General features: G+C 34.4%; 1 protein-coding gene across 4 annotated transcripts in view; it reads left to right on the top strand.

Moving 5' to 3' along the window:
• ATG5 (autophagy related 5) overlaps positions 1-26,602 on the top strand; it is a 126,228-nt gene that overhangs the window by 93,186 nt on the left and 6,440 nt on the right. For 3 of the 4 annotated variants that reach the window (XM_055330432.1, XM_055330433.1, XM_055330435.1), the window contains one exon: positions 15,737-15,854. In XM_055330432.1, the coding sequence (XP_055186407.1) occupies positions 15,737-15,854 (118 nt within the window). Of the gene's footprint in view, positions 1-15,736; positions 15,855-20,969; positions 21,679-26,602 lie in introns of those variants that run through there. The other variant, XM_055330434.1, reaches the window with a different exon arrangement.

Below are 26,602 nucleotides of genomic sequence, written 5' to 3'. Positions count from 1 at the left end.
GCTGCTGCTTTCATAATTGCCTTGTCTTCCCATCTTTCCCCAACTTTCCCTGACATGGGTTTTAGCTTCCCAGTTTAGGGCTGGCCTAAGAAGGTCTTGGCAGTTGCAAGTCTAAGCTTAGTCCCAATTAATGTTCTCTTAACCTAGTATTTGAAAAGATCTGAGACACAAATTGGTTTCTTTGTGTGACTGTCACATTTTTCATTCAGTCCCCCTTTCTTTCCATCTCAGAGAATGCCAACATCTAGAAATAATGCCCCTTCGGGGGGTCATTTAATCTGTTGATAATTTCACTATGTAAGAAAATTTGCTTAATCATGTATCTATTCCAATAGTGAAAACTACCTTCTGATTTTTTTCTGTTCTTCTCATAAGTGATTTTCATATAACATGCCAGAACACACAACACCTGTCTCTTAAGAACAGAATTACTGGGCTTTGATTCTTAGTAGTGGTTCCTTCTTTTGGGTAAATATGACAGTTGCTTTTGGTTTAATTACTCATACTTTTAAAATAACTACTTACTAATAATTTCAAGTAGGTAACAAATGGGGTGATCATTTAGGAATATTAGAAGGAAAAACCAGTGGAAAAAAATATAGGACTAATGTCCTATTCTTTATGTATGCCCTGGGCCTGACAAATTTTGACATTTCATTTCCTAACAATATAGTCTTTGATGAGGTGTATATCTTAGTTGTTGGGTCATACTTATTTTTGTTTTGCTTTTAATTTTCAAGGTTTTGTGGGAGGTTATATAATCTCTTATCCATGCAAACTGTTTATAGTAAGAAGTACTAAGGAGATAATATAAAATCTGAAAAACCTACATAGATATATTGATACATGTATTGATTGTAGAGATATTACCTATAAGTACAGACATTGATGTATACATATTTGAAACTCCTCAAATCTTTAGGCAAGTTACTACTTTTATAGGATTGATTAATAAATTAAAATGCTAATTCTCAAGAAATAGGATCTAGTAAAAAAAAAAAAAGAAATAGGATCTAGTATAAACATTCAATTATATGTATTATCTTTGATGCTTTGGAGGCATTTTACAGAATATATCTCTCAAACAGGATGTATCTCTCAGGTATGCTTCTAAAAAGGCTAAAAATTTAAAGGAAAATAAGTGTTTGTTTAGTGAACCACTGTTTGAGTGTTTGTGGAGGGTAAGTAGGAGGGAAAGGTTTCTATCAGTGGAATGATATATCTGATCCTGAGTTCAGCAGAATTGGGTCTACATTTGGAAACCATATTTGAGTTGGCTGTGATCTTTTCGTGAAAATCCCCTGTGTACATGCATATGTTATAACACAATTCTGTACACAACATGTATTAATTAAAATTGTACGTGAAATGATAGGAATTAATAAGCTGAGTATTTCACATGATTATTGAGTTCACTATGAGTGATTTGTATATTAGATACATGGCCAAGTTAATATGTACAGAACTTTGAGAAGTCAAACTAATGTATGTTACTTATTGAATTAATTTAACCATGTTTCACACTATATTAAACTTGTCTTTAAAACATCGTTAATGGAAATTACATTTGCAGTGTAGACAATTAACATATTAAGAAATAGCATGCTTTCAAAACTGAAGACTCAGAAATCCAATGTAATAAAGATTCTTAAACATTTGTCTAGATTTTTCAAAGCATATATAAGAGATACATTGGTTATTTCATGTATATAAAAAGGAAAGAATTTCTCCTGCTAGTTTAAAATTTGAGAGAAAATATTTCAATAGGTCCTTCTATCCTTTTACTCCTCCTTTCTCTCTTTTCCTCCTCCCCCCCTTTATCTTTTTCTTCATTTTTCTGTCCCAGCTTTCCTCCTTTACAGAGTCCTTCCTCTTCTCTGTCTCACTAAACTCAGAAGTGTTTTTACTATGTAGTAAAGCATTTCCTATTTTAATTAAAGTTTTGAAGTTTATTTTTAAAAGCAGAGCTTTGCTATAGGAAAAATAACTCTATTAGCTTACATTGAAAATCCTTTTCATCATGATGAGAGTAATTATCTCTTACTTCTAAGAAGTAAGCCATAGCTAATTTCTGACTCTCTGTACATGTTTAAAGTAACTTAGAATCAGCTTGGGCCAGTTCTGACGTCTGCTTATGTAATGCAGCATCTGTACTCTTCACTAGGTGTTCATTTTAGCTACAGATGCTTCATATAAAACAGGGTAGAGTAGCTTTCAAAAGGATGTACACTTCAAAGTGTAACTTGAACTCAGTTTTTACATTGCTTGAGGAATCTTTAATAGAGTAGAACTAACAAATCTGCTTTTCCCCCTAACACATTATCATTGTAAAGTTTAAAAATTTTTTTACTCCCATGACTTTCTAAGTCATATCATACACAAATGAATAGTTTTATTACTTTGGAGTGTTTTAACAATGCCCACATTAAATATTATTGACATCTATATTCTGTGTAATAAGGAAGGTTTCCTTTAATTATAATTCTGGGGAAAATTTATACTACTTTTGGAAGAATAAAAAGAACTACCTAAAGCACTGTATTTTAAGTTTGAATACCATGCTCTCATTCATTTTGTAGTTTGGCTGATACCTATTCATGAGGCCAATCCAGTTGATTATTCTTTAGGACCTGGTTTCTAAGAGGGCTCTAAAGTAAGTATAGTGATAGTAGCTGTTAGCCGCAGTATCCTCCTTTACTAGTGAATTCTTTGAAGCAGAATGCCTCTTGCCTCACCTCACCACAGTCTCCTTTCCATTTCTCAGTTAGATAAACTCACCTAAATTACACAAGAATTCATCTTTGATGTATATGATCCTCTTAGAACCCTGTTTAAGAATCACCACTTTAGTGTACTGAATAAATGTTTGTGCTATTTTAAAACTTCCATTATGAAAACGAAACATGTAATTTGACTTGCTGAATTGGTGGTATTGGATTATTACCATCTTGAAATAAAATATTCTTGGGATATATCAGCCTACTTTGGATTCTGTAGACAGTTCTCTATGCATAATTGTATTCCCTAAATTTCACATTTTTGGGGAGATGGGGGCTTGTGCGGAGGGGAGGGGGAGAGAAAAAATCCCAAGCTGATTCCCCACTGAGCCCTGAGCCCTATCTCATGAACCTGAGATCATGACCCAAGATGAAACCAAGAGTCCCACGCTCAACCAGCTGAGCCACTCAGGCACCCTACCATTCCAGACTCTTAGTCAAGAGTCTGCAAGAGGAAGAGTTCTCTCTTACTGCAGTCTGTCCTCCCCATTCAGGTCATAGTAGTGTGGATAGCAATCAGAGATTCCAAGCTAATAAGGAAGAACAAGGAAGATGATCAGTTCCTCTGCTCATCTGGTAGAGAGGTTTTTGAGAAAGCTTAGCCACAGTAGACATATGAGTCTACAGTCTGGATAGCAGTTTATCAATAAGGACATTTTTTATGATCCAGACACTGTACTTGGTAAAGTACTCTACCTCTATTTTATATAACCCCTTATTATTAAATCTATGTCTATTTTAGTAAACCTTACCCTCTTTTAAATAGCATTTTTTAAATTTTAGAACACTTTGGCTTTAAGTATCAGAGTATGAATTTTAAATGAGTTTTGATGAACATTTAAGGCAAAGTTATATAAATTTCCACAGGCAACAATAAAATTGCCATTATGCTATATAACCTTTTAAAGAAAAACCTCTAATTTTTTTGGAATTAATGAGGGCAGGAATATTTCTGATCCTATTGTTTGGGGGCTCTTGACCTCCTTTACAATTTTTTTCTTAATTTTGAGAGAAAATATAGTGACAATTTTTTAAAAAAAACTCATGAAATAAATATGTGATATGATGAATGCTTAGAAATCAAACTATGATGAATGTGGGCTGTCATCCCAGAAATACTCCTCTCATGATCCATATGAGGGGTTTTTACATTATTTTCTTTCTCATAATAGCTTTATTAAGGTATAAGTTGGATATCATAAGCTTTCCCCTTTAAAAGTGTACTATTCCTTAATTTGTTTCCTTTTTATTTGTTTTTTTTTTTTTAATTTTTTATTTATTTATGATAGGCACACAGTGAGAGGGAGAGAGGCAGAGACACAGGCAGAGGGAGAAGCAGGCTCCATGCACCGGGAGCCCGACGTGGGATTCGATCCTGGGTCTCCAGGATCGCGCCCTGGGCCAAAGGCAGGCGCTAAACCGCTGCGCCACCCAGGGATCCCTTGTTTCCTTTTTATTTTCAGAATATTCAGAGAGTTGGTGCAACCATTACTACGATATAATTCCAGAATGTTTTTATCATCCCAGAAAGAAACCCTATACCAAATTAACATCACTCCTCATTCTCCCTTTTGTCCAGCCAATGGCAGCCACTAATCTGCTTACTGTCTTTCTTTGCCTGTTCTGAACATTTTGTGTAAATGGAATCATATAATATATGGCTTCTTGTGTCAGGCTTCTTTTACTTGCATTATATTTCCATGGTTCATCAGTGTTGTCAAATGCTTTAGTACATTCCTTTTTACAGCCAACTAATATTCCACTGCATGAAAATATTATACTTTGTTTATCCATTCACCAATTGATGGACATTTGGATTGTTTCTACCTTTTGACTATTATGAATGAATACTGCTATGAACATTAATGTACAAGCTTTTGTGTGGACATGTATTTTCATTTCTCTTCGGTAGATACTTAGGAGTAGAATTGCTGAGTTATGTAGTAATTCTATGCTTAATCTTTTGAGGAACTGATGGACTGTTTTCCAAAGCATCTGAACCATTTTACATTCTCACCAACAATGTTTGATACTTCCTATTTGTCCACTTACTTGCCAACACTAGTTTTCTGTCATTTTAAGTATAGCTTTTTAATGGGTATAAAGGGGTATATATATATATATATTTTTGGTTTTGATATGCACTTCCCTAATTACTAATGATGTTAAACATCTTTTCATGTGCTTATTGGTCATTTGTATATCATCTTAGAAGAAATATCTTCAAATTCTTTGCTCATTTTTTAATTTAGTTGTCTTTTTGCTGTTGATTGCAAGACTTTCTCTGTATATTCTGGTTATGAATCCTTTGTCAGATACATTATTTGCAAATATTTTCTCCCACACTGTGGTTTTCTTTTCATTTTCTTGATGGTGTCTTTGAAATACAGAGATTTTAAATTTTGATGAGGTCCCAACTTGGTTTTCCTTTGGTCCTTTGTGCTACTTGTCATATCTAAGAAACTATTGCCTAATTAAGGCCATAAAGATTTCCTTTTCTGTTTTCTTCTAAGAGTTTTATAGTTTCACTACTTGCTTTTTTTCATTTATTCTTCAGAGTAGTCAAGTGCTATGTTTTTTGAGTTCTTTAATCACTAGATTACTTCAAGATCCGTGAAATATTTCTCAGCTTGTTTTCAGTTGCTGCTAAAAAAAAAAAAGAAATCACCAGAATTTATGAAATCCACTTTTTTTTTAAAGTAAAGTCTGTACCCCATGTGGGGGGGGGGAGGCTCTAATGACTGAGCCAGCCATGCACTCCTATGAAATCTACTTTTGATGATACTTTAGTAAGATGAATTTTTAAAAGTTTGTGTCAGAAACATAATTATCCACATTCCAACATTATAAACTTTATGTAGCAGTCCCTGTAAAACCCACAAACCATGCTCAGAGGGCTAAAGATTTTTGTAGAGCTTCACTAGCTCCTAGCCCAGGGTTAGAAGCACTTTTCTAGTGGATGAGACACTTGACCGAGCATCAAGAGAAGAGAATTTCAGTTCTGTGGTCAGTACAACTTCTTTTATTCAGATGCTTTTTCTTGCCACTTTGATTTCTTTATTTATACAAATTAAAAATGCTGCTTAATTATTTTATGTAAGTAAGCCATAAAGATAGAAATAAGCTGTATACAAAAGTGCCCTTTTATTCTTCGGTAGAAAAAAGTTTTATTAATTGTATCAGTCTTGTATGTACTTTTTTAGCGTAGGTTTGGATAAAATTAGCAGATATTTCAAAGCTCTTATAGATCATGAAATTTGAAACTATGAAACTGTGATTCCCTTGTTATGGTTTTGAAATCTTTTGGAAGAAACCTTAGAAGAAGTAAGATAATTATTACTAAAAACATCAGTCCTAGCACTTTTATAGGAAGCTTCTCATTTGGCCACCATACTCATACTTTCATATAAAAAATTTAAAAGCCATAACTTATTTTATAAATCGACTCTTAAATAGCATTAAGTTGATCTCACTCTTGTCTAAGAGGGAAATAGTGCTTCCTTGTAACACATTTTATTCAGTGAATGGATTTGAGGAAGACACACAGACTGTTGCCTGTATTTGTAGAAAATTTGCCTTAACCATTTATGTGACAAAATATATTTGGCATTGTCTAGACAGAATAATAATACATATAACAATTTAAATAACACAAAACACAAACATCAAACCAGATGTATGGATATAATTCTGATGAGTGCTTTCATTTAATTATCTTAAGATACTACTGTTTTGAGGATTAAGTGTCCTTTACCATAATAATGACAGCTTTTCACGTGTTTATTAGTTTTTAGTGTTGTGACTATTAAAAGTGAACTTCAGACTCTGGTAGCATAACTATAGAAAGTGCTTATTTTCAAGTCTTCTGAGTCCCTACCTAAAGGATAAAAGCAGTCTGATTAAGTGGCTCAGACTCCCCACTACTACCAGCTCCTCTCCTTGTCCCTCTCCCCCCACCACGGCTTCCCACCACCAAAGGACTGTTTACTGTAAAGGTCTAAAAGCATTCGTTTGAAAATGGTCTGTTCTTTTTACTTAATGAGATATTATAATTGTGTATATTCTTAAGCTAATTTTAATATGAGGCTTCTTTTGTAAAGCTTGTGATACAAAATTTGACATGCATGAATATATCTTAGGCCAGATATGCATGTGACAGTTTGAAGCACATATCATGTGTCATTGTTGGTAATATCTGGCAGCATATCCTGTGCAAACCCCTGTTTTCTTTTTCTTTCTGCCACATATTTATTCTAATTAACAAGACTTCAAAGGGCACTGATGCTTGAATAACCAATTACTTTTCATTCTCTCTGTTTTTGATTCTTTGTGGACTAATGTTAGATTTCCTTGGATCCATGGTTAACAGTGGTTTAAAAGGGAGGAATGAAAACCAATTCTTGTTAAGCACCTGTTGCAGTAGGTGTTTTTTGTATCTCATCTTATCACAGCAGTCATTCAAAGATATATATTACTGCCATTTTTCAAATTCAGAAACAGACTCCCAAAGATTGATGTAATTTGCCCAAAGTACACTGTCAGTCATGTTGTGAATTGGGACTCCACCAAGGTTTTGTTAATGTCACTGCGTTTGACATTCCAAGCTCTAGATGCTAAGCTCTTAGCCCACTTTTGTCCACCCATTCACTCATTTCTCACAGGTATCATTATACGGCCGCTGTTCTCTGAATCCTTTAGTGAGGAGGGGACATATGAAAGAAAAAATTGGTGCTACACTCTGCCTAAAATGGCTTTCTCTCTTTTTCTATTAAAAAAAATACTATGTATTTCAAATGGGAAGCTTCAGAACCTTCTATATTCCTTCCTTTGTTTTCATCCTCTTTTGAAACTCCCTAGTGTTTTCATGCCTTACATTTTACCATATTTAGTATATTTTCCTTTGTTCCTACTAGTATATATCTTCCACTCTTAGAAGATGAAATCATGTAACTAGTCAAAGCTTTTTCATTTTTAGTTTTGTTTTTGCTCTAGCTGCCCAAGAAGTGCAGAGTTAAATTTTGTGCTCAGGCGTTTAAATTTTTCTCTCGTAGCTCTTTGTTCATATTTTCTTTATCTCTTAACACCATGTTACAATTATTTATATGTCCTGTATTCATTTTGTTTCTACCAACATCAGTTCCCTCGTAAGTACTCAGTAAATGTTTAATGAGTGAAGATTTCTGAAGTAATTTATCCCCTGCCCTCTGGTCATTAGTCTGAGGTCCTGTACATAGGTACCACTACTGGGATAATTTGATTCAAGCTACGTTTGTGCTAATAGTTTTTGTTGTCACTATACCCATACTTTTGTCGTAAGCATTCTCATTTTTTTAAGCATAGGCAGGAAATAAATACAGGTTTCTTCATTGCAGTTTATCTATCTTTGTATCTTTGTAATGCCTGTCACTGCTCTTAATGGAGTATCAGGGACTATGTGATTCTGTAAAGTATTATATTGTGGATTTTTTTTTAACCTAAGGATCTATAAGAAAATTTTATTGGTCTTCATCCTTATTACCATCTTGGTAACAATGGAACTTTCACTAGTTATCATGTAAAGCTTTACAAAATATTAAATTTAGTTTATATTTCAAATTGTGTGTCAAATGTAAGTACACCGATTTTGTTGGTGAGGTTTCTGATATTGGAGGTAGCTTTTATGCATGGATGGCATACTTACAGTTATTTGTGTTAGAGTTGTAAATTGTGAAATCTAGTCTTTGTAATGTATTTCAGTTTAATTTATGCTAGTTATAAATATAGTAATTTTTATATAGAAATGAGAGCAATCTTTTTCACTTATTACTATTCATCCTTCTAGATTCACTTATTCTAAGAGACATAGTACTACTTACATAGTTAATAGAACAAATCAAATTAAATTCTTTATTAGTCAAAAACAGACATTGCTAATTTCACTTATAGTTCAGGATAGCTGATTTTTTTAAAAATACCTACAAGTCTAACAACTGAAACCCCTGCTATACTTTTGGAAGTCTTATAAATCAAATAAATTATAAATGTAGTGAATCTTTAATCATCCTATTTCAGAGAACTTAACAAGCAAAGTATACGCACATCAGTAGCTGATGATATCAAAACTTGTTTACTACACTTGGGAAAATACAATATAGAGAGAATATCAATAAAATAATTGGTTCTTAGCCCAACCAAAGGAAAAATATCACCCATCAAAGGCTCACTGGAGCCAATGATCAGTTTACAGTGATTCAAGTCAGTGGTTGGAGATCCTGAACCTGGATACTACTTGCTAGGATGATTCTGTCCAAGCATTTTTTTTTTGAAGATTTATTTATTTATTTATTTTAGAGAGCGAGTGCACACTCATGAGCAGGAGGAGGGGCAGAGGGAGAGGGAGAGAGAATCTCAAGCAGATGCCTTGCTGAGTGAAGATCCCAACCTTCACTCAGGGCTTAATCTCACCACCCTAAGATCATGACCTGAGCTGAAATCAAGAGTCAGATGCTTAACAGACTGAGCCACACGAGCACCCTTGATTCTGTCCCTGTCCAAGCTTCTTTTTTTACAACCAGGTCTTTTATCATCATCAGGTTTTACCTGCTGTTTCAGTAGGTGACCCCCAACCCCATACTCCTCCCATTCCTGCCTTTTAATTAAGGCTATTTTTAAGGTTCACAACCCAGTGGATCATCCTGCATCTACTGAGCACCTTTTAGGTTGTATCCTTGCTGAAGTTCTGTTTTTCTGTTTCATAACTTTTTTTTTTCATAACTTTTAATCTCACTTTGTTTCAGTGAGTAGAATCTCCTTTTACTCTCTGATGGGATTCTTCCTCTCTGTTATGGTCATTGATGCCATAACATTGTCTGACTCCGTGATTTGTGAGCCAGCTATGTACCCTTCTGCCTGTAAATTGTCATTTTTGACAAAAATCAACATTTCTAATTCATATTATATGTACATACAATATAAATGACCAAAACAGTAAAATGATCAGTAATGCTATGTAGTGATAGGATGACTGTGAGATTAGTCTATCTTCTTATAATCCTGTATGTTTTGTACTATGACACAATACAAAATACATATTTGTAGTCAGTAAATTTCTATCAAGCGTCAAGTCACATTTAATGAGAACATTAACAGCCCTTAGCATTTACTATGTGCGAGGCATTGTTCTAAATGCTTTACATCAGTTTTAACATGTATAATCTTCACGTGCAGTTTTACGAAAGATCTTAAAACAGAAAGATCTTTATACCCTTCACCCAGTTTCCTTCATTCTTGACATCTTGTATAAGTATAGTATAATATCATAACCAGGAAATGGACATTAATGCAATCAACAAACCTTAGTCGTATTTCTTTAGTTTTATTCCAACACGAACATTCCTTTGGCTACCCTTTTATGGCCACAGCCACCTGCCTCACTTCTTCCTCTCTCTAACCTCTGACAACCACTAATTTGTTCTCATCTCTAAAACTTAATCATTTTACTGATGTTATGTTAACGGAATCATACGGTACGTATGATTGACTTCGGCTTTTTTCATGCAACATCACTCCCTTGAGTTCCATAAAAGTTATTGCATATATTAATAGGGTTGATTATTATTATTATTGCTGAGTAGAATTCCATGGTATAGATATACCACAGGTAGTTTAACCACTCACCTGTTGAAGGACATTGGGATTGTTTCCAGTTTGGGGGTATTATGAGTAAAGCTGCTGTGAACATTTATGTATGAGCTTTTTGAGAACCTAAGTTTGCATTTCTCTGGGAATACTCAAGTGTGCAGTTGCTGAGTCTAATGGTAGATACATGTTTAGTTTTGTAAGAAACTACCATACTCTTTTCCAGAGGGACCTTTACCATTTTACATTTCCACCAGCAATGTATGAGCAATCTAGTTTCTCCACATGCTCACCAGCATTTTATTTTAGACATTCTTGTAGGTGTATTGTAATGTGCTGGGGTAGTGCAATTTGCATTTCCTTAATGTCTAATGATGTGTCAAACATCTTTTCATGTGCTTTTTTGGCCATCTATATATCCTCTTTGGTGTAATGTCTGTGTCTTTTGCCCATTTTCTAATAGAATTCTTTGCTTTTTTTTACTGTTGAAATTTTAGAGTTCTTTATATTCTTGATATGTTCTAGATATAAGAACTTTATTGGAAATGTGGTTACAGATATTCTCAGGCTGGGCTTGTCTTTTCATCTTCTTCATAGGATCTTTACAGAGCAAAAGTTTAGGTTTTTTTTTTTTCATTTTCATGAGGTCTAGTGTATCAATATTTCCTTTAAGCTGATTTTCATGATTTTAGAATACAGACAAGTGAACTTAAGAGATAATAAGATTGAATAAACTTGTCTGCTAAATTGGGTTAAAACTAAAACTGGTGATCATGGTGGTAGTATATGTTTTGGGAGGTGCATTTAGGTAATCATATGTACCATGATTGTGCTGTGCTTATATTTTATTACTTCAGAAACTCTACAATGTAGGTATTATCTTCATTTATGCCCATGCATATACGTGTGTGTGTGTGTGTGTGTGTGTGTGTGTGTGTGTGTGTGTGGTTATTCTTGTTTTGCAGTTGAGGAAACTGAGGTTCAGGAAAGTCAGATAACTCTGCCCATGGGTCTGTAATAAATGACACAGCATGGACTTAAGGCCAGTTCTTTCTGGCTCCAGAGCCTGTGCTCTTCAAAAATTGCCTTGCATTTTTGTTGCAGTATATACTTTATGTAACTCATAAGAATCAAACTTGGTCTTAATATATCCATTGTGCCTTACACTTAAAGTCTACACACTTTCAGCCTAACATTTCTTCTTTTATCAGCTTTAATGTTAACCTGCTTGGCTGTGTTGAAAATAAACTATTTCTTTGTATCTTATTTCTTAGGTACAAGATTAATAATATGATTAGCTGGCAGTTTACACTATAGTTGTAAGACACATCATCTCTAAGAATTTGAGTATAACTCTTGAACTGTCAGTTTAAGAAAATATGTAAGATTCACTAAACTTCTATGAATTTAATTTAATATTTTTATAAGTTTGATTTCTTTGCCTCTGCTCAATATATTTCCAAAGCAAATGAACCTCAAAACTTCTCCATACTGGAAAAGTTACATTTCATTGGTGAGGGTACATGACTAGAGGAGGGATAGGGAGCAGCCATCCAGTAGCACCCCAATTTTATATTCTATTGGTGTATTTAAGAAACGAATAACATACATATCTGTTACAGTAATAATAAGGGCAGTTTCAAAGATGACTTTACAAAGTCATATTTCTTATGAGAGAGCAATACTGCTTCTTGGAAGTCACTGAAAATAGTTTGCATATTTACAAATAAATGGCTAGGTTAAGTATATTCCTGTTGGAGCAGCTTTCTTGTCTGTCAGGCTAAGATTTAGATTATATATGGATATCATTAGCATTGTCTAGTTTCATGTATACTAAATCAAAGTTTGCAAAATTCATGTTCATGGAGTTTTTTGTATCTTTAAAATTTGCTATATTCAAGAAGAAGACAGGTTTTAAATACTTCTAGCATAATTTAGTCTTTTCTGCTGAACTTCAGCTTAGGTTTAATGAGATCTGCTGAAAAATTTGCATGAATCCATCCTCCATTCCCATTGCCCTCTGTACAGTACTTGAATGCATGATCTGTTTGTAAAGGGCTTTTGTTTTAAGGACTCCTGAAATTGAGTAGTTTTCATGATCTTTGGTGTAACTTACTCAAACACCTGACTGCTCTTTTCTAGAATACCAAATTTTCTTTTTTAAAGATTTTATTTATTTGAGAAAGAGTGAGAGAGAGGGAGAGAAAGAGAGTAAGCACTAGCAAGGGAGAGGGAGGAGCAGACTCCCTGCTGAACAGGGAGCCTGATGTGAGACTCAGTCCCAGGACTCTGGGATCATGACTTGAACCAAAGGCAGACACTTAACCAGCTGAGCCACCCAGGCGCCCCAGAGCACTGAATTTTAAAGAATAAGGATATAAAGGTAGTATGATAAATATTAAGCAGAAGAGGTTTATTAGTTTTTTGATTGAGGTATTTTGGGTAATTGTTTTTTAAAGTAAGGTTTCTGTTACATGAGAAACAGCCCTTTGATGAGTTTTCTTGGTTTCTATTCTACAGAACTTATTTAGAATATGTTAATAGGAAAAGGCCTTTTCTCTTCTACCCAAGCAAATAACATCATTATAAAGGTTATTGAAGTTATACCTTCATTATCACTGCTCAAGTTTGGGAGAGTAGAAACGAGAGCCACAAAGAAGGCATAAGCTATTTTATTAGGAAAAGGAGTGAAGAACATTTTCTATTTTTTAATATCTTAGGCAAGCCCACTTGGAGCCTTTTTAGCCTATTGTTTTTAGGTTGTTACAGTATATATTATTATAGCTAACCACCTCACAGTTTTGTCACAAAGTAAGGGGTTAATGAATCTTGAAAAGTTTTTTTGACTTGGCTGGAAATCTTAGTGTTTTCAGATCAGACGATGGATGATACATTTTAACTTTATTTCTTTTAGTTGGGGAGTATAATTCTGACCCTCCTTTTCCTCTGACCCAGCCCTAGTTGTCATCACATAGGCTTATATTATTCAGACAGCCTCTCACTCGTCTTCCTGAAGTTACCTCTTAACCAAGTCATTGTACACAGTGCTGCTTTCCATTAGCCTTGAGAAAAAGCCTCTTTCATCACGTCACTTCCTTTGCTAAAAAGTCTTAAAAGCTTCTTCATTGCCTGGAAGATAGAAAGCCTTAAGTGGGTGGTGGCTCTTTTAAATTATTACTACAGTCCTCTATTCATTTATTTCTTCTCTGAACACCCCTAACACTTATTATCTTCACATGGTTAATCCTTGATTGTGCATCATATTGTTCTGTTTCATCTTCTGTGAAGATGAAACATACTTGCCACACAGATACTTAATTGGAGTACAATTTTTAACATTTATTTATCCATTGAATATACAGTATAAAGCTGGGAAAGGTTGGGGTGCCTGGATCATTCAGTCAGTTAAGCGTCCAACTCTTGATTTCAGCCCCGGTCTTGATCTCAAGGTCAGGAATTTGAACCCTGCATTGTACTCCATGCTGGGTGTAGAGCCTACTTGAAAAAAAAAAAAAAAAAGCTGGGAAAGGTAGCTCACAAACTTATTATCATGTCTGTTTTTTCTTGTATTTCAGTTTATGTCCATACTTAAAAATAGATTTATTTTTTTTTGTGCCAAATCTATAATAGTTACACTGTAGAATTGAGATACACCTCTGTGATTAAAAAACAAGCAAACTGGGGATCCCTGGGTAGCTCAGCAGTTTAGCGCTGGCCTTGAGCCCAGGGTATGATCTTGCAGTCCCGAGATCGAGTCCTACATCAGGCTCCCTGTAGGGAGCCTGCTTTTCTCCCTCTGCCTGTGTCTCTGCCTCTCATGAATAAATAAATAGAATCTTTTTAAAAAAAACAACAACAACAACAGCAAACTTATCTTTAATGGTTAGGTATTTGAAATCATTTTCTTGAAAAGCACTATATGAAAGTATATAAAAAATATGTAAAAATTTTAGAAACTACTATTGGTAAGTACTATATGTAAATATGAATATATGAGTAATTTACTTATAAAATATAAGGCATTATTCTCTTCTTCTCTTGTATGTTTTTATGATCTTTTATCCCTGGAAGCTTAAAGTGTAAAAACATAATATCTTAAAATAATAGTTCGGGGATGTTAATATTAGTGAATATTCTCATTCATTCATTCATTCTCTCTCTGTGTCTTTGTGTTTCTATGTGTTTGGCATAGTTCTTCACTCATTTCCACAAAAACTTAAGAGACCTGGAATGTCCAAATTTTCCAGAGAAACTGGGTATAAAATAGAGCACATAAATGATAGTGCTGTTCACAGACTGGCTGATTCCAAGGCCTCTGTCCTGTGTGTTATGAAACTCTCCTCATCATTGTCATGCTCCTATGGAAGTAGTTTAGGAAAATGAAACATAATTTTAAAAGTGGTCGATATATTGAAATTATTAGCAGTAAATTATGACATAGTGCTAATAACGCTGATACAGTACCATTGACTATATTCCCTATGTTGTGCCTTTTATCTTTGTGACTTACTCATTCTGTAACTGGAAGCCTTATCTCCCACTCCCCTTCAGCCATCTTTCTCATTCCCCTACTTTACCTCTGGCAACCATAAGTTTGTTCTCTGTGAGTCTGTTCCCTGAAAATATTTAAATGTATAGAAAAATAAAAATAACAAAACAACAAAGACTATACCCTTCTACCCTTCACCTATATTCACCAGTAGTTAACATTTTCCCACATTTGTGCTCGTGCATGCATGCTCATGTGCTCTCTCTCTCAGCCATTTGACGATATGTTTCAGACAGCATGGCACCTCATCCCTAACTGTGTAAGCATGAATTTCTTAAAGGATATTGTCTTTATAACCATTAAGAATTTGACATTAATTTTTTAATAGTCTAATGTTCATTCTCCGTTTCCCCAGTTATTCCAGAATTATGTTTTATAGCTTATTTTCCCCCAACCCAATATTCAGTCAAGATTTATTTTTTGTATTGAGTTGTTCTATCTCACCAGTCCTTTTTAATTTTTTTGTATTGTTTTGTTCTGCCTTTGACTTATTTGAAGAGTTGAAGCCAGTTGTCTTTTTTTTCTCCTTCTCTCTCTTTTTTTTTTTTTTTTTTTCTCTTCTGGCCAGTTGTCTTTAAAACATCACACATTTTGGATTTGTCTGTTGCTTCCTCATGATTAGATGTTCTTGATTTTATATTAAGCATTTTTGGTTATATTACCACATTTGCAATGTTGTATGCTTGTGATAACACTATATCAGAAGGCATCTGATACCAGCTTTAAATTTCTGACCTATTAATTTGTAATTCAAAGACTTAATTGTTTGAATTCTTTTTCATTTTTCAAATAGACAACAACTGAACGACCTTTTATTCAGAAGCTTTTTCGTCCTGTGGCTGCAGATGGACAATTGCATACATTAGGCGATCTCCTCAAAGAAGTGTGTCCTTCTGCAATTGCTCCTGAAGGTAATGTAGTCAGCAACATTAAAACATTTCTTTCATTTCTCTTTATTACTGAGGTATAACATAAGCATTCTGCATTTATAAATAACATTTGCTTGGTACTTCAGGAAAATATTTTCATTATCTTGTAAGGAACAATCTTTTAAAACAGAAGGACTTAATGTTTAACTTGTTATTTTATAAATTATTGACACTAACAAAATAAGGAATTGACTCTCTTTGGCAAAAAAAATAAAGTAATACTGCTTTTTAGTTACTCTCTTACTGCTGCCCTGGGTCTTTCATTTGTGGGTTCAGTTCTGGTAAATACTATTTTACATTTTGCAGTGTGTCTCTTCATTCTAAAGGAATAAGAGATGGTAAGAAAACTTTCCTACCTTTGGTTGATATTTTAAAATTCAAAATACTGAATAATGGATAAGTATTTTATTTGAATTTTCTACCACTTCTAATGTTTCAGCATTGTTCTCTTAGGCATTGACGTTTCACATGTGCAATTAAGAACTGTCCTATCTATAGTCCTCAACTTAGGTTTAAAATTATTTTCCTGTAGGCAAAGGAAGAGTATAAAAATTGCTGAATTCTATTTTGTTAATTGCAATATAAGGAACACAAAGAAAATGCAGAAAATAGGGAATCCCTGGGTGGCTCAGCAGTTTAGCGCCTGCCTTCCGTGCAGGGCACAATCCTGGAGTCCCGGGATCAAGTCCCACGTCAAGCTCCCTGCATGGAGCCTGTTTCTCCCTCTGCCTGTGTCTCTGCCTCTCTCTCTCTCTCTCTCTCTCTCTCTCTCTGTCTCTCATGAATAAATAAATAAAATCTTTTAAAAGAGAAAATGCAGAAAATAATAAAAGAAAAAAATGCTATCGTCCCCTAACTCATAGAGGCCACAGTTGACAACACAGGCATGTGGACACTTGACTTGAGTATTTGAGAGGGGGGTGTGTATGTTTATAAAATTGTATGTCTTGCTGCATTTTTCACCTAACACGCTGTGTACTTCATATCAATGTATCATAATTCGATCATCACCCTATTGCTGAATGATTTATAATCATAGTTCCATTGGTTACCAAGTTACTGGGAAAATTTCAATGGAATATTAACATATTAATATGTTATACAGACTTATTATATAGAAAAATTTTTTAACTTGCTACTTTATATCCTTTATGAGAGGAGGTAAGGCATTAATATATTAATATTATAATAATATAACTTCAGTAGATAATGGTATATTTCTTGTTAACATATTCTAAGTTGGGGTGATTGTATTATTATGTACATGACTAATAACTGTATAACAACAGTTCAAAAAGCGTGTAGTGTCTAAGGAAATAGTTTGCCTAACAACCAAAATTGGAAACAAAGTGGAACTAGGGGAATATTAATATTTCAGCCTGAATGACTAAACAAAGAACATGGAACTCAAAACAGGTCACTTGGACTGTGACTGTAACTATTTTTCTTAATCAAATATGCTTACCTTTTGTGGCATTCCTGTATCTAACTCTTCTCAAGTGCATAAATGCTCAGTAGGAGGGGTGAAGAGGGGCATGTAAAATGCCATCAGAACTAGTACCAGAAGGACACCTGGGTGGCTCAGCGGTTTAGCGCCTGCCTTAGGCCCAGGCCGTGATCCTGGGGTCCCGGGATTGAGTCCCACATCGGGCTCCTTACATGGAGTCTGCTTCTCCCTCTGCTTCTCTCTGTGTGTCTCTCATGAATAAATAAATAAAATCTATTTAGGATGATTAAAGCATGGCATAGTTAACATTAAGTTGATTATAATACTATTGTAGGATTGTAGGCTATCTTAATTGCTGTGTAATTTTAGTTTCCAGTAAGAGTTTCAGCTAAATAATTTTTTGGCACCTCAGTGTTTAGGTTTAATAAATATATAAGTTGTGCAGTTATCACCATAATCTAGTTTTAAAACATTTGTCACTTCAAAGATTCCCTTGTGCTTGTTTGCATCTAATCTCTGCTCCTCCTGCTAGTTGTAGACAACTACTAGTCTGTCTGTCTTCTGTCTCTATAATTTACCTCTTCTGGATATTTTGCATAAATGCAATCATATGGAATTGCAACTGTTTTTTTTCACTTAATGTTTTTGAGTTTCATCCATATTGTAGCCTGTATCAGTAGTTCTTTTTATTACTGAATAGTATTCAATTGGGTATATATATCATTTTGTTTATTCATCCACTGATTGATGGGCATTTGGAATGTTTCCAGCTTTTCATTTTGTGTATAATGCTGCTGTGAACATTTACATTCAGGTCTTTGTATGGACATACGTTTATATTTTTCTTGGGTAGATTCCTGGGAATGGAATTGCTAGGTTGTAGGGTAGGTCTGTGTTTAATTTTTTAAGAAACTGCTAAACTCTGGCCAAGTGGCTGCATCATTTTACAGTTCTACCAGCTTTGCATCCTCACCAACATATATTTTTTTTGTTTTCTTATAGCTATCCTAGTGGTTATATAGTGGTATCTCTTGGTTTTATTCTCTTTTTCCCTAACAGCTAATGATGTTGAGTATGTTTTCATGTGCTTATTATTATTTGTGGATATATTTGGTGAAATGTCTGTTCAGATGCCTTTTTCATGTTTTCAAGGAGATTTCTTCTTCTTACTGAGTTTGAAAGTTATTTGTATATTCTAGATAGAGGTCTTTTTAAAAAAAAAAAAAAGTTTTATTTAAGTAATCTCTACACCCAGCATGGAGGCTCGAATTCACAACCTGAGAGCAAGAGTTGCTCGCTCTTCTGACTGAGCCAGCCAGGCACCCCAGGATACAAGTTTTTATCAGACATATGATTTGCAATTATTTTCTCCTAGTCTATGACACGTCTTAATTTTCTTTTGAAAAGTAAAAGTATTTAATTTTGATGAGGCCCTATTAAAGTTTTTAAGTTAAATAATTTTTAAAAAATTATTTATATTGTTCAGAAATCAAAAAGTATATAAGGGAATTTATTGAAAAGTCTCTTTCCCTACCTCTGCCTACCAAACCCTAATTCCATTTCCCTCTCCAGGGACAACCAGTATTGCCATGCTCCTATATATTTTTATTGAGATATTTAAGAGACGTTTATTTGGACTCAGGTTACAGAAATTTTCACTGAGCAATTCCCAGTAACTTTTATTGATTCAGGAATAATCTTACCATTTCATTTTCTCCATGCCATAAGGGTTGGTTTTTGTTTTTCTTTTTAAACCTGCTTACTATCTATTTTGCCATATTCTTGAGAGTTTGGGAATACAGATTAGTTTTTCCATTTGAAGTATAATTAAGATACTAGTCGTTTTTATTGCCAACAGAAATGAGACTCATATACTTCTTACCTGCTTCCAGTGTAAGCACTGGCCTTCAGTTATTCATTTCTCTGTACTGTATTATTCATTCTTTTTTAGTACTTTGTAGTATTTTAAAGAACATTGAAAAATACTTTTATCAACTAAAAGTAATTGAAATTACTGTATACAGTGACATATGGTACCTATACTTATGTGGTGGTCATTTCATAATGTGCGTAAATGTTGAATCACTGTTGTACACCTGTTTAAACCTTACACAGATGATTGTAAGGTTTAAACAAAATACTTGGATTTCATAATCATAAAACTCATGATACTCTATATCAACTCTGTCACTTAAAAAAAGGGCAATTGAAATTTAAGTTTAATATTGAAATGGCTACCTTACTGTTTTGTTTTATTTTGGTTTTTTTAGAGAGAGAGAGAGAGAGAGAGAGAGAGAGAGAGAGAGAAAGGAGGTGGGGGAGGGGCAGAGGGAGAGAGAATCTTAAGCAGGCCCGGCACTCAGCATGGAGCCCAACACGGGGCTCGATTTCACCACCTCTGAGGTCTTGACCTGAGCCAAAATCAAGAGTTGGACAGTTAACTGATTCAGCCACCCAGGCACCCCTTTACTGTTCTTTCTGAGAGTAGAAAGGGCATCTTCAAACCCTTGGAGGAAGACAGTTCTACTGTAATGATGTATGCCCTAGCCAGCAGCACAATTAACAAAGACACAGAGTGAGTGATGAGGGGAGATTTATTCGAGGAAGGTAGGAAGAAAGCAGGTTGAGTGTTAATTTTGTATTTGACATCTTTAAATAATCTTTTATTATAAAACCTGAAAGTTAATTTAGTTCAGTCTCTATTTCTTAGATGAGTAGCTAAGGGTATCTTAGCTACTTAGTTGCAGAACTAGGTTTAGAACTCAAGTCTCCATCTCCTGGTTTATTGGTTTTCTGTTTTAGCATGCTTCCATTTGTTTTCATTTTCACTTTTTCAACCTTTTAACTTTTTTGTTTAGTTTAAAATAACATCCTGAAATGTTTACTTTTTCCTCACTCTTTATTCTGTGATTTATGTTTTAGTACCTGGTCTTGTCTTTATGCTGTTCTCTCCTACAGTATTTAGAGAAAACTTCAACTTCTGCTCTTTTGTCCATTTTTTTTATTTTAGTGTTCCTGTATATAATTCTGACCACCTTCTTGTGGAACTTATTAAAATGGTGGCTTTGACATTGGGACATGAAAATGAAAAGCAGTCACATGCTTTGAGCTGGCACTCAGTCAGAATGTACCTTCGTGCTCATTTGCCATTCCTGCACCCAGATCACAATACATACAAAATTAGCATGGCCCTGCACGGGAAAGGCACACAAACTTGTGAAGCGTTTTGTTCTTTTAAAGGCTCTTCATTATCTTCTGAATTTGTAGCCTGCCCAACCTGCACATCCATCCCTGGAGAATAGGCAACGTGACTTCCCTTACATTTTTTTGGAAGGGGGCCAGTGAGGAGCCACTTACAACTCTAATCCACAAATCTGCCTATTAGGCAATTTCAGATGCTATGGGCGGATATCTTTGGACAAACTTCTTCCCAGCTGTCGCATGGTACGTTGATGAGAGTACACACACGCAATTTTACATGTGCTTCTTTGAAATGATATAAATAGTACCTATACTTTTGAGGTACTTTTGATAGTACCTTCCATACCAGGAGTAGGCTGTGTTTCTAACACCAGTATCTTATCTTTGGAAAAACTTTTATTTGCCTCTTCCTTTTGTAACCTCATATTGGAAAATAACTGTCATTTCAGGATCTGTGGGGAGTATCCAAAACATCAAGTCACTGTTTCAGTAAAGAACTGTTTACTGTTCAGCTGTTACTATTCAACTGTTCAGCACACCTGTGGTATTGTCAAATGTGAAGCATTTTGAAACACCTGCAACTCGACTTAAGTTGAAAGCGAAAGACTTTAAGATTGGGTGTGTGTGGATAAGAACTGGTTGTCATCACATGATAAAAAGAGAAAGTGCTTCGTAAATGTTATGTGGCACTATTGTCTACTACTCCTTACAACAAGTGATTCATGCATGAAGGAATTTTGCCTTATTTCATCATGTGAAAGTAGAATGTACTAATATTTATGAAGACGTGCTTTAGGTCATTGTTCTCTTGGAGTAGCTAACTAATGATGAGCTGCTTTGTGTGTTCCTTGTTTTGTTTTGCTTTGTTTTGTTTTGTTTTGTTTTGTAAGTGACTAGAGGAGTTAGCCAAATTAGAGGTAACAGGAAATAACCAAAGGTGAGCTCAGGTAAATTTTTTTTGTGGTGTCAGCTGTAGTTAAAATGACTCAGAGCTAAGCTTCTGTGCCAGACCTGAAGTGAAATACTTCTTTCTTTCTTCATTAAAACAACTTACAAAAAAATAACAAAAAATTAAAAATAGAGCTTTTATTCTTCTACTTTGGAGAATACAAAACACCTATAAGCTTTGCCTAATCATATTTTATTTCCCAATTCTCTAATGTAATATAAAAGAATCTAGTAAGTTAGATTTATGAAAATAAAAATGTTGTTTTCACTTTGATACATTTATTTCAAAATTCCAGTTGATCAGTCCTCTGTCACAATTGGGTTGGTTTAAACCTGAATTCATATATGATATTGTACAAATAGAGGTATGTGTAGGGAAAGGCATACATTCTGTGGCAAATCAGTGAGGTTTCTCTGCATGTCTTTTACCACCAAGTACAATCCTGTAGCTACTTGCCTTTTTGCATTTCCATTTCTGTTCTACTTTCTGGGAATATATTTACTCCATTAGACCCTTCCTAACTACCATTTAACTTTTGCTTTCCATTTGATGTTGTAGGTTTTATTTTTTTGTCAGTTTCTTTGCATCATACTGACCTCTGGCACTGGAGACAGTAAGAGGTATGAGACATAGTTCCTGCTTTTAAGAAACTTTGGTATGGTTGGAATAGCAGAAAGATGCCCCGCTGTGCTGTGTACAGGGATGGAGATATGTAAAGAATATTAGGAAGCACCTGAAATTGCTCTTATCTCTTCTGGATGAGGTAGGGAAGACTGAGCTGTCTTAAAAGAGAGCAGAAATTAGATGAAAAGGCGAGACCAGGTCAGACGTTCCACATGAGCACCTTAGAAGTAGAATCCTTCACCAACTACCCAGGGGCTGGTTGCTAAGGGGTAATATAATACCTAGTCTGAAATGCTCATCTAACATTTCCCTACTCTGTTTGCTGAGGGACTAGCCAAATTTTTCTACTTCTCTCCCATAAATGTGAAGAAAATTTTCAGTGAAGTCAGAAATGTGGGAAAGCACTGAGTAGCTAAGTAATCTATTGCTTGGTTAGTACATCAGAAGATCATGTTAACAACTGGGGCTAGGGGTAATTATACCCCAATTAGATAGTCTAACTTAATTATATCACTTTAGAGTGCCTAGGTGGCTCAGTTGGTTAAGCATCTGCCTTCAGTTCAGGTCATGATCCCAGGGTTCTGGGATCGAGCCCCTGGTTGGGCTCTCTGCTCCACAGGCAATCTGCTTCTCCCTCCTCCTCTGCCATCCCCCACACTTATGCTCTCTCTTTCTCTGTCTCTTTCAAATAAATAAAATCTTCTTAAAAATTATATTGCTTTATTTTAATGAGAAATAGCAGAATATTTTTTTACAAAAAGTGAAAGAAGATGATGCATTCACCTCTTTTCTCCTTCACTCCATGACGTAAGATTAGGTTGTGTTTATAAAGTAAATTAACTGATATTATAATTTTTTTCAGATATAGAGCAAGTAGAGAAAAGAAACATCTAAGTTTCATATTATTCATATGAGGCAGATCCTTTGAGTGTTAGAATTAAAGCTAGTTGATTGATACCGTGTGATTTGAGGTTTGAGCCAGCAGTAGTCACTTCTGTAGGAATGCTGACACTCACCCTCTCCAAAAGAGAGGTATTTCAGTCTCAAATTCGTGCCACAGAAACGTAAAACCTGTAAACCCCCAAACTTCATCAGAACAAGGGTTTAGGTAAGAAAAATAGGTTTTACAATTTCAGTACTTCTTTTTTCACTCATTTAGAATTTGTTTTCATTGTAGAATCCCTCCATACCTTCGCACTGATTTGGAAGATCATTTAGTTGTTTGTTTTCCTTTTTATTTTTTTAAATGGATCCAGGTTTCTTATTCTATAAAATAAGGATGGTTCTTCCTATCAGCCTCACAGGATGACTGTAAGGTTTAAACAAAATATTTGCTTAAGGGGAGATTTCATAATCATAATTTTCCAAAGTTTTGCAGTTAATATTTTTCCTGTAGTTTTGTTGTTGTTTTTTTTTTTTTTTTTTTTTTACAAATAACTATACTCATAAGACATTTACAAAATAGAGTTAGAAAGAAGCAGGTTTTTTTCTTGTTTGTTGATAATCCCACTCTGCAGAGACAGGTAATATTCGACATACGAATAGAAGGTATAAATTTATGATGAACTTTGAATGTAAACTGATATTGTAATTGCTTTTATATCAGATTATGGCAAGAATTTTATGCCACTGATTCTTTTTTTTTTTTTTTTTAAGAAATTAACTTCTGGACATGATTAGAAAATGCCAGAAATCTGATTCTGGCAAGAAAGAAAGAAGCTTATTTTACTAAGGCATCTACTTAATGTAGCGGCCACCTCAATTATCATACACTTGTTAAAATACATTTAATGTAAAAATCTTAAGGCAGGGGAGTATGAAAGTGTTGCTGTTAGTGAAAGTTTTTCATTGAAGGCCCTGAGTAATAGTTCACACATTTATTTGAAGTTCCAGAGATTCACAAGTTAAGCATGGAAGACCCATTCATAGCTCTGTTGAGATACCGTGAGTCTGGCCTGTGGGACTGGGTCACACTGGTCATTCACCCTTTCAGACTCTCACACTGGTCACTCACCCTTCCAGTCTCATCCTGACACTCCCTGCTCTCCATTGTTCTCTCTCCCTCACTGGATGCGTATTTTATGTGCAAGAATGACATAGTGTCTTTCACAATGGGAGTTCAGCAAATTCTTTAAATATAGCCCTCATAAGCAGAACTCTGCTGTACTCAAGTTTGGACAGAAGCAATTTGTTAGGCTCAGTTTATTTAGGCTTGGTAATTATAATGTAATTTCTTTTCTTAGAGTTATCATTCTGCCATCAAATTCTAAACTACAGTGCATGAAATTCTTTGCCTTGACTGCTTTACTCTCCCTCCATCTTTGTGCTTTGTCCCAACACATGGACAGTATGGACTAATCTTGGTGATACAGAATCTGTTAATGACTTAGTCCACTGACATAGGTCTTTTCTGAAGTCAAAGAAAAATAGTCATTTTCCTTATTCTCATTGATTGAAGATGAGATTACTGTATCTATCAAAAGATCCCTCTGAATTCCTCTCAATTATTGTTCTTTATCTGAATCTCGAAGTTAAATGAATTGACCTGACTTATTAAAAATTGAATGTAGATACTTGCACTATTAATATTTCATCTTTAACACTAAAAAATAAAATTCCCTTAACAAAATAATAATACATGCAGGTGATTAAAAGCTAGTCATCTCTTCATTAAAATAGTCCTATGAGACCTCACTCTGACCATATATAAACAGTATAATTATTGCTTACATTTTAAATAAACAACTGTCATGTAATTCATATTTGACAAATATTAATGGTCCCTATTACACTCAACTAGAATTACTGGGTGATCTTTTGAAACCAGATCAAAAATATTTGAACCGATATTTTCAAAGTTTTATTTTTTTTATAAGTTTACATTTCTAACTTTTATCACATTTTTATCTACCAGGAGACTTGAAATCAGTTTATTAAAATCATCTTAACAGTCTCTAAACTCAATACAGTTTTCTTTTTATTGTTGTAGCAAATTATGGGGGTTTTTTGGTGTGAATTTTGGTTTATGTCCTCATTCAGAAATACAACGATTATAAGCAAAAGGCAGTGAGAGAATTAACATGGACATATTTTGAAAATCTTGTTTGTGATGTTAAGAGCCAAGACTCTGGATATATTTGGGGCAGAAATAATTTTTAAAATACACAAAATATAAAAAGTACACATGGACAGAGATCTGTGGTCTGTATTAACTGTGATATTACATCTTCATTAAGACCTGCACTGCTGTATAAATCCGGAAGAAGTTAATGTAAGTATTTTTAAATGGGTTTGTATTTCTCTGATAAACAGCCCTCTCCTTCTGTTTGTGATCATAGGATAAAAGCTCTGTAAGCTTGTATATGTTCATTTTTACTGCTACATCATGTAGTGTGCTCTTAAGATTGAGATCTCATTCCCCAGGAAGCATTTCTGTCCAAGATTAATTGCCCTTTTAAAATCAGCGTTTGATGTATTCCTTCGGCTATATCCTGGCTTGGTTTAACCCTCTTTGACCTGACCTCACTGACTATTACTGCTGAGGCTGAGTCAAAATCCTTCACCGTGATGTATGCACTTCAGATTTCTGCCTGTGGTTTTTCGTGTCGATGGATTCAATTAGTTGGTGTTTTACTAATGAACATATTAGAGGTTAAAGAATTTGTCAGACAGAACAAAATTGTTCAGACTAGTGGTAGTTCAAAAGCTCATCTCTTCCTTTCTTTAAGACTTTCAGAAGTACTGAGTATTTGTCCAGTTTTATCTTCAGCACCTCACGCATTCCAAGATAAGTTGTTTTCTGCTGAATTATACAATATAAATGTGAAACCACAAAGTTAAACACAATGGTTACAGCATTTGGCCTTGGATTTCTACAATTTCATGTTCACAAGTATGAGCTAAAAAGCTAATTAAACTGAAATATTCGGATTAAAGGATACCTTTGAAGATACACCATCCATTTCTGTAGCTTCCTTTTAAATTCAAGATTTCACATATTTAGTATACTTATTAATAGTAAAAATGAAACTCATGCATCTCTCTGGAAACTCAGCTAACCTATTTTTAAGGACATTTAGGTCATATTCCTTATTGAAAATTAACCAAAAAAATAAGAAATAAAATGTAGATCAAGATGGGAAGAAGATTTGAGCCATTGCTAATAGAAATCTCTGAAAGGCAAATTCCTCACATATTGTCAGTTCTCAAATAATGATATACTTTTAGATCTATAACAAAGATCCTGGAAGTTTTTTTTTTTTTTTTTTTCCCCTACCTGAATATTCTCCTCTTTAAAAAAGAAGAACATTACCTAAGTCTACTAGGTAACAATAGTACAGCAGGGCTCATTTGACTTGTTAGTGATATGCTTTACTAAATATACATGTTGAGAGCAGTACTAATTTAATTCAGAGGGTTTACAGTGCTTAAGAAATTTCTTAAACTGTCATTCATTCTGTTTGCATAATAATTGAGTCTTTCAGTTTTTGCTGTAGTCTTTCTTTTTTT

Source organism: Nyctereutes procyonoides, unplaced genomic scaffold, assembly GCF_905146905.1.
Source record: "Nyctereutes procyonoides isolate TBG_1078 unplaced genomic scaffold, NYPRO_anot_genome, whole genome shotgun sequence".
Classification (NCBI taxonomy): domain Eukaryota; kingdom Metazoa; phylum Chordata; class Mammalia; order Carnivora; family Canidae; genus Nyctereutes; species Nyctereutes procyonoides.
This window is presented reverse-complemented; position numbering and strand designations above follow the sequence as displayed.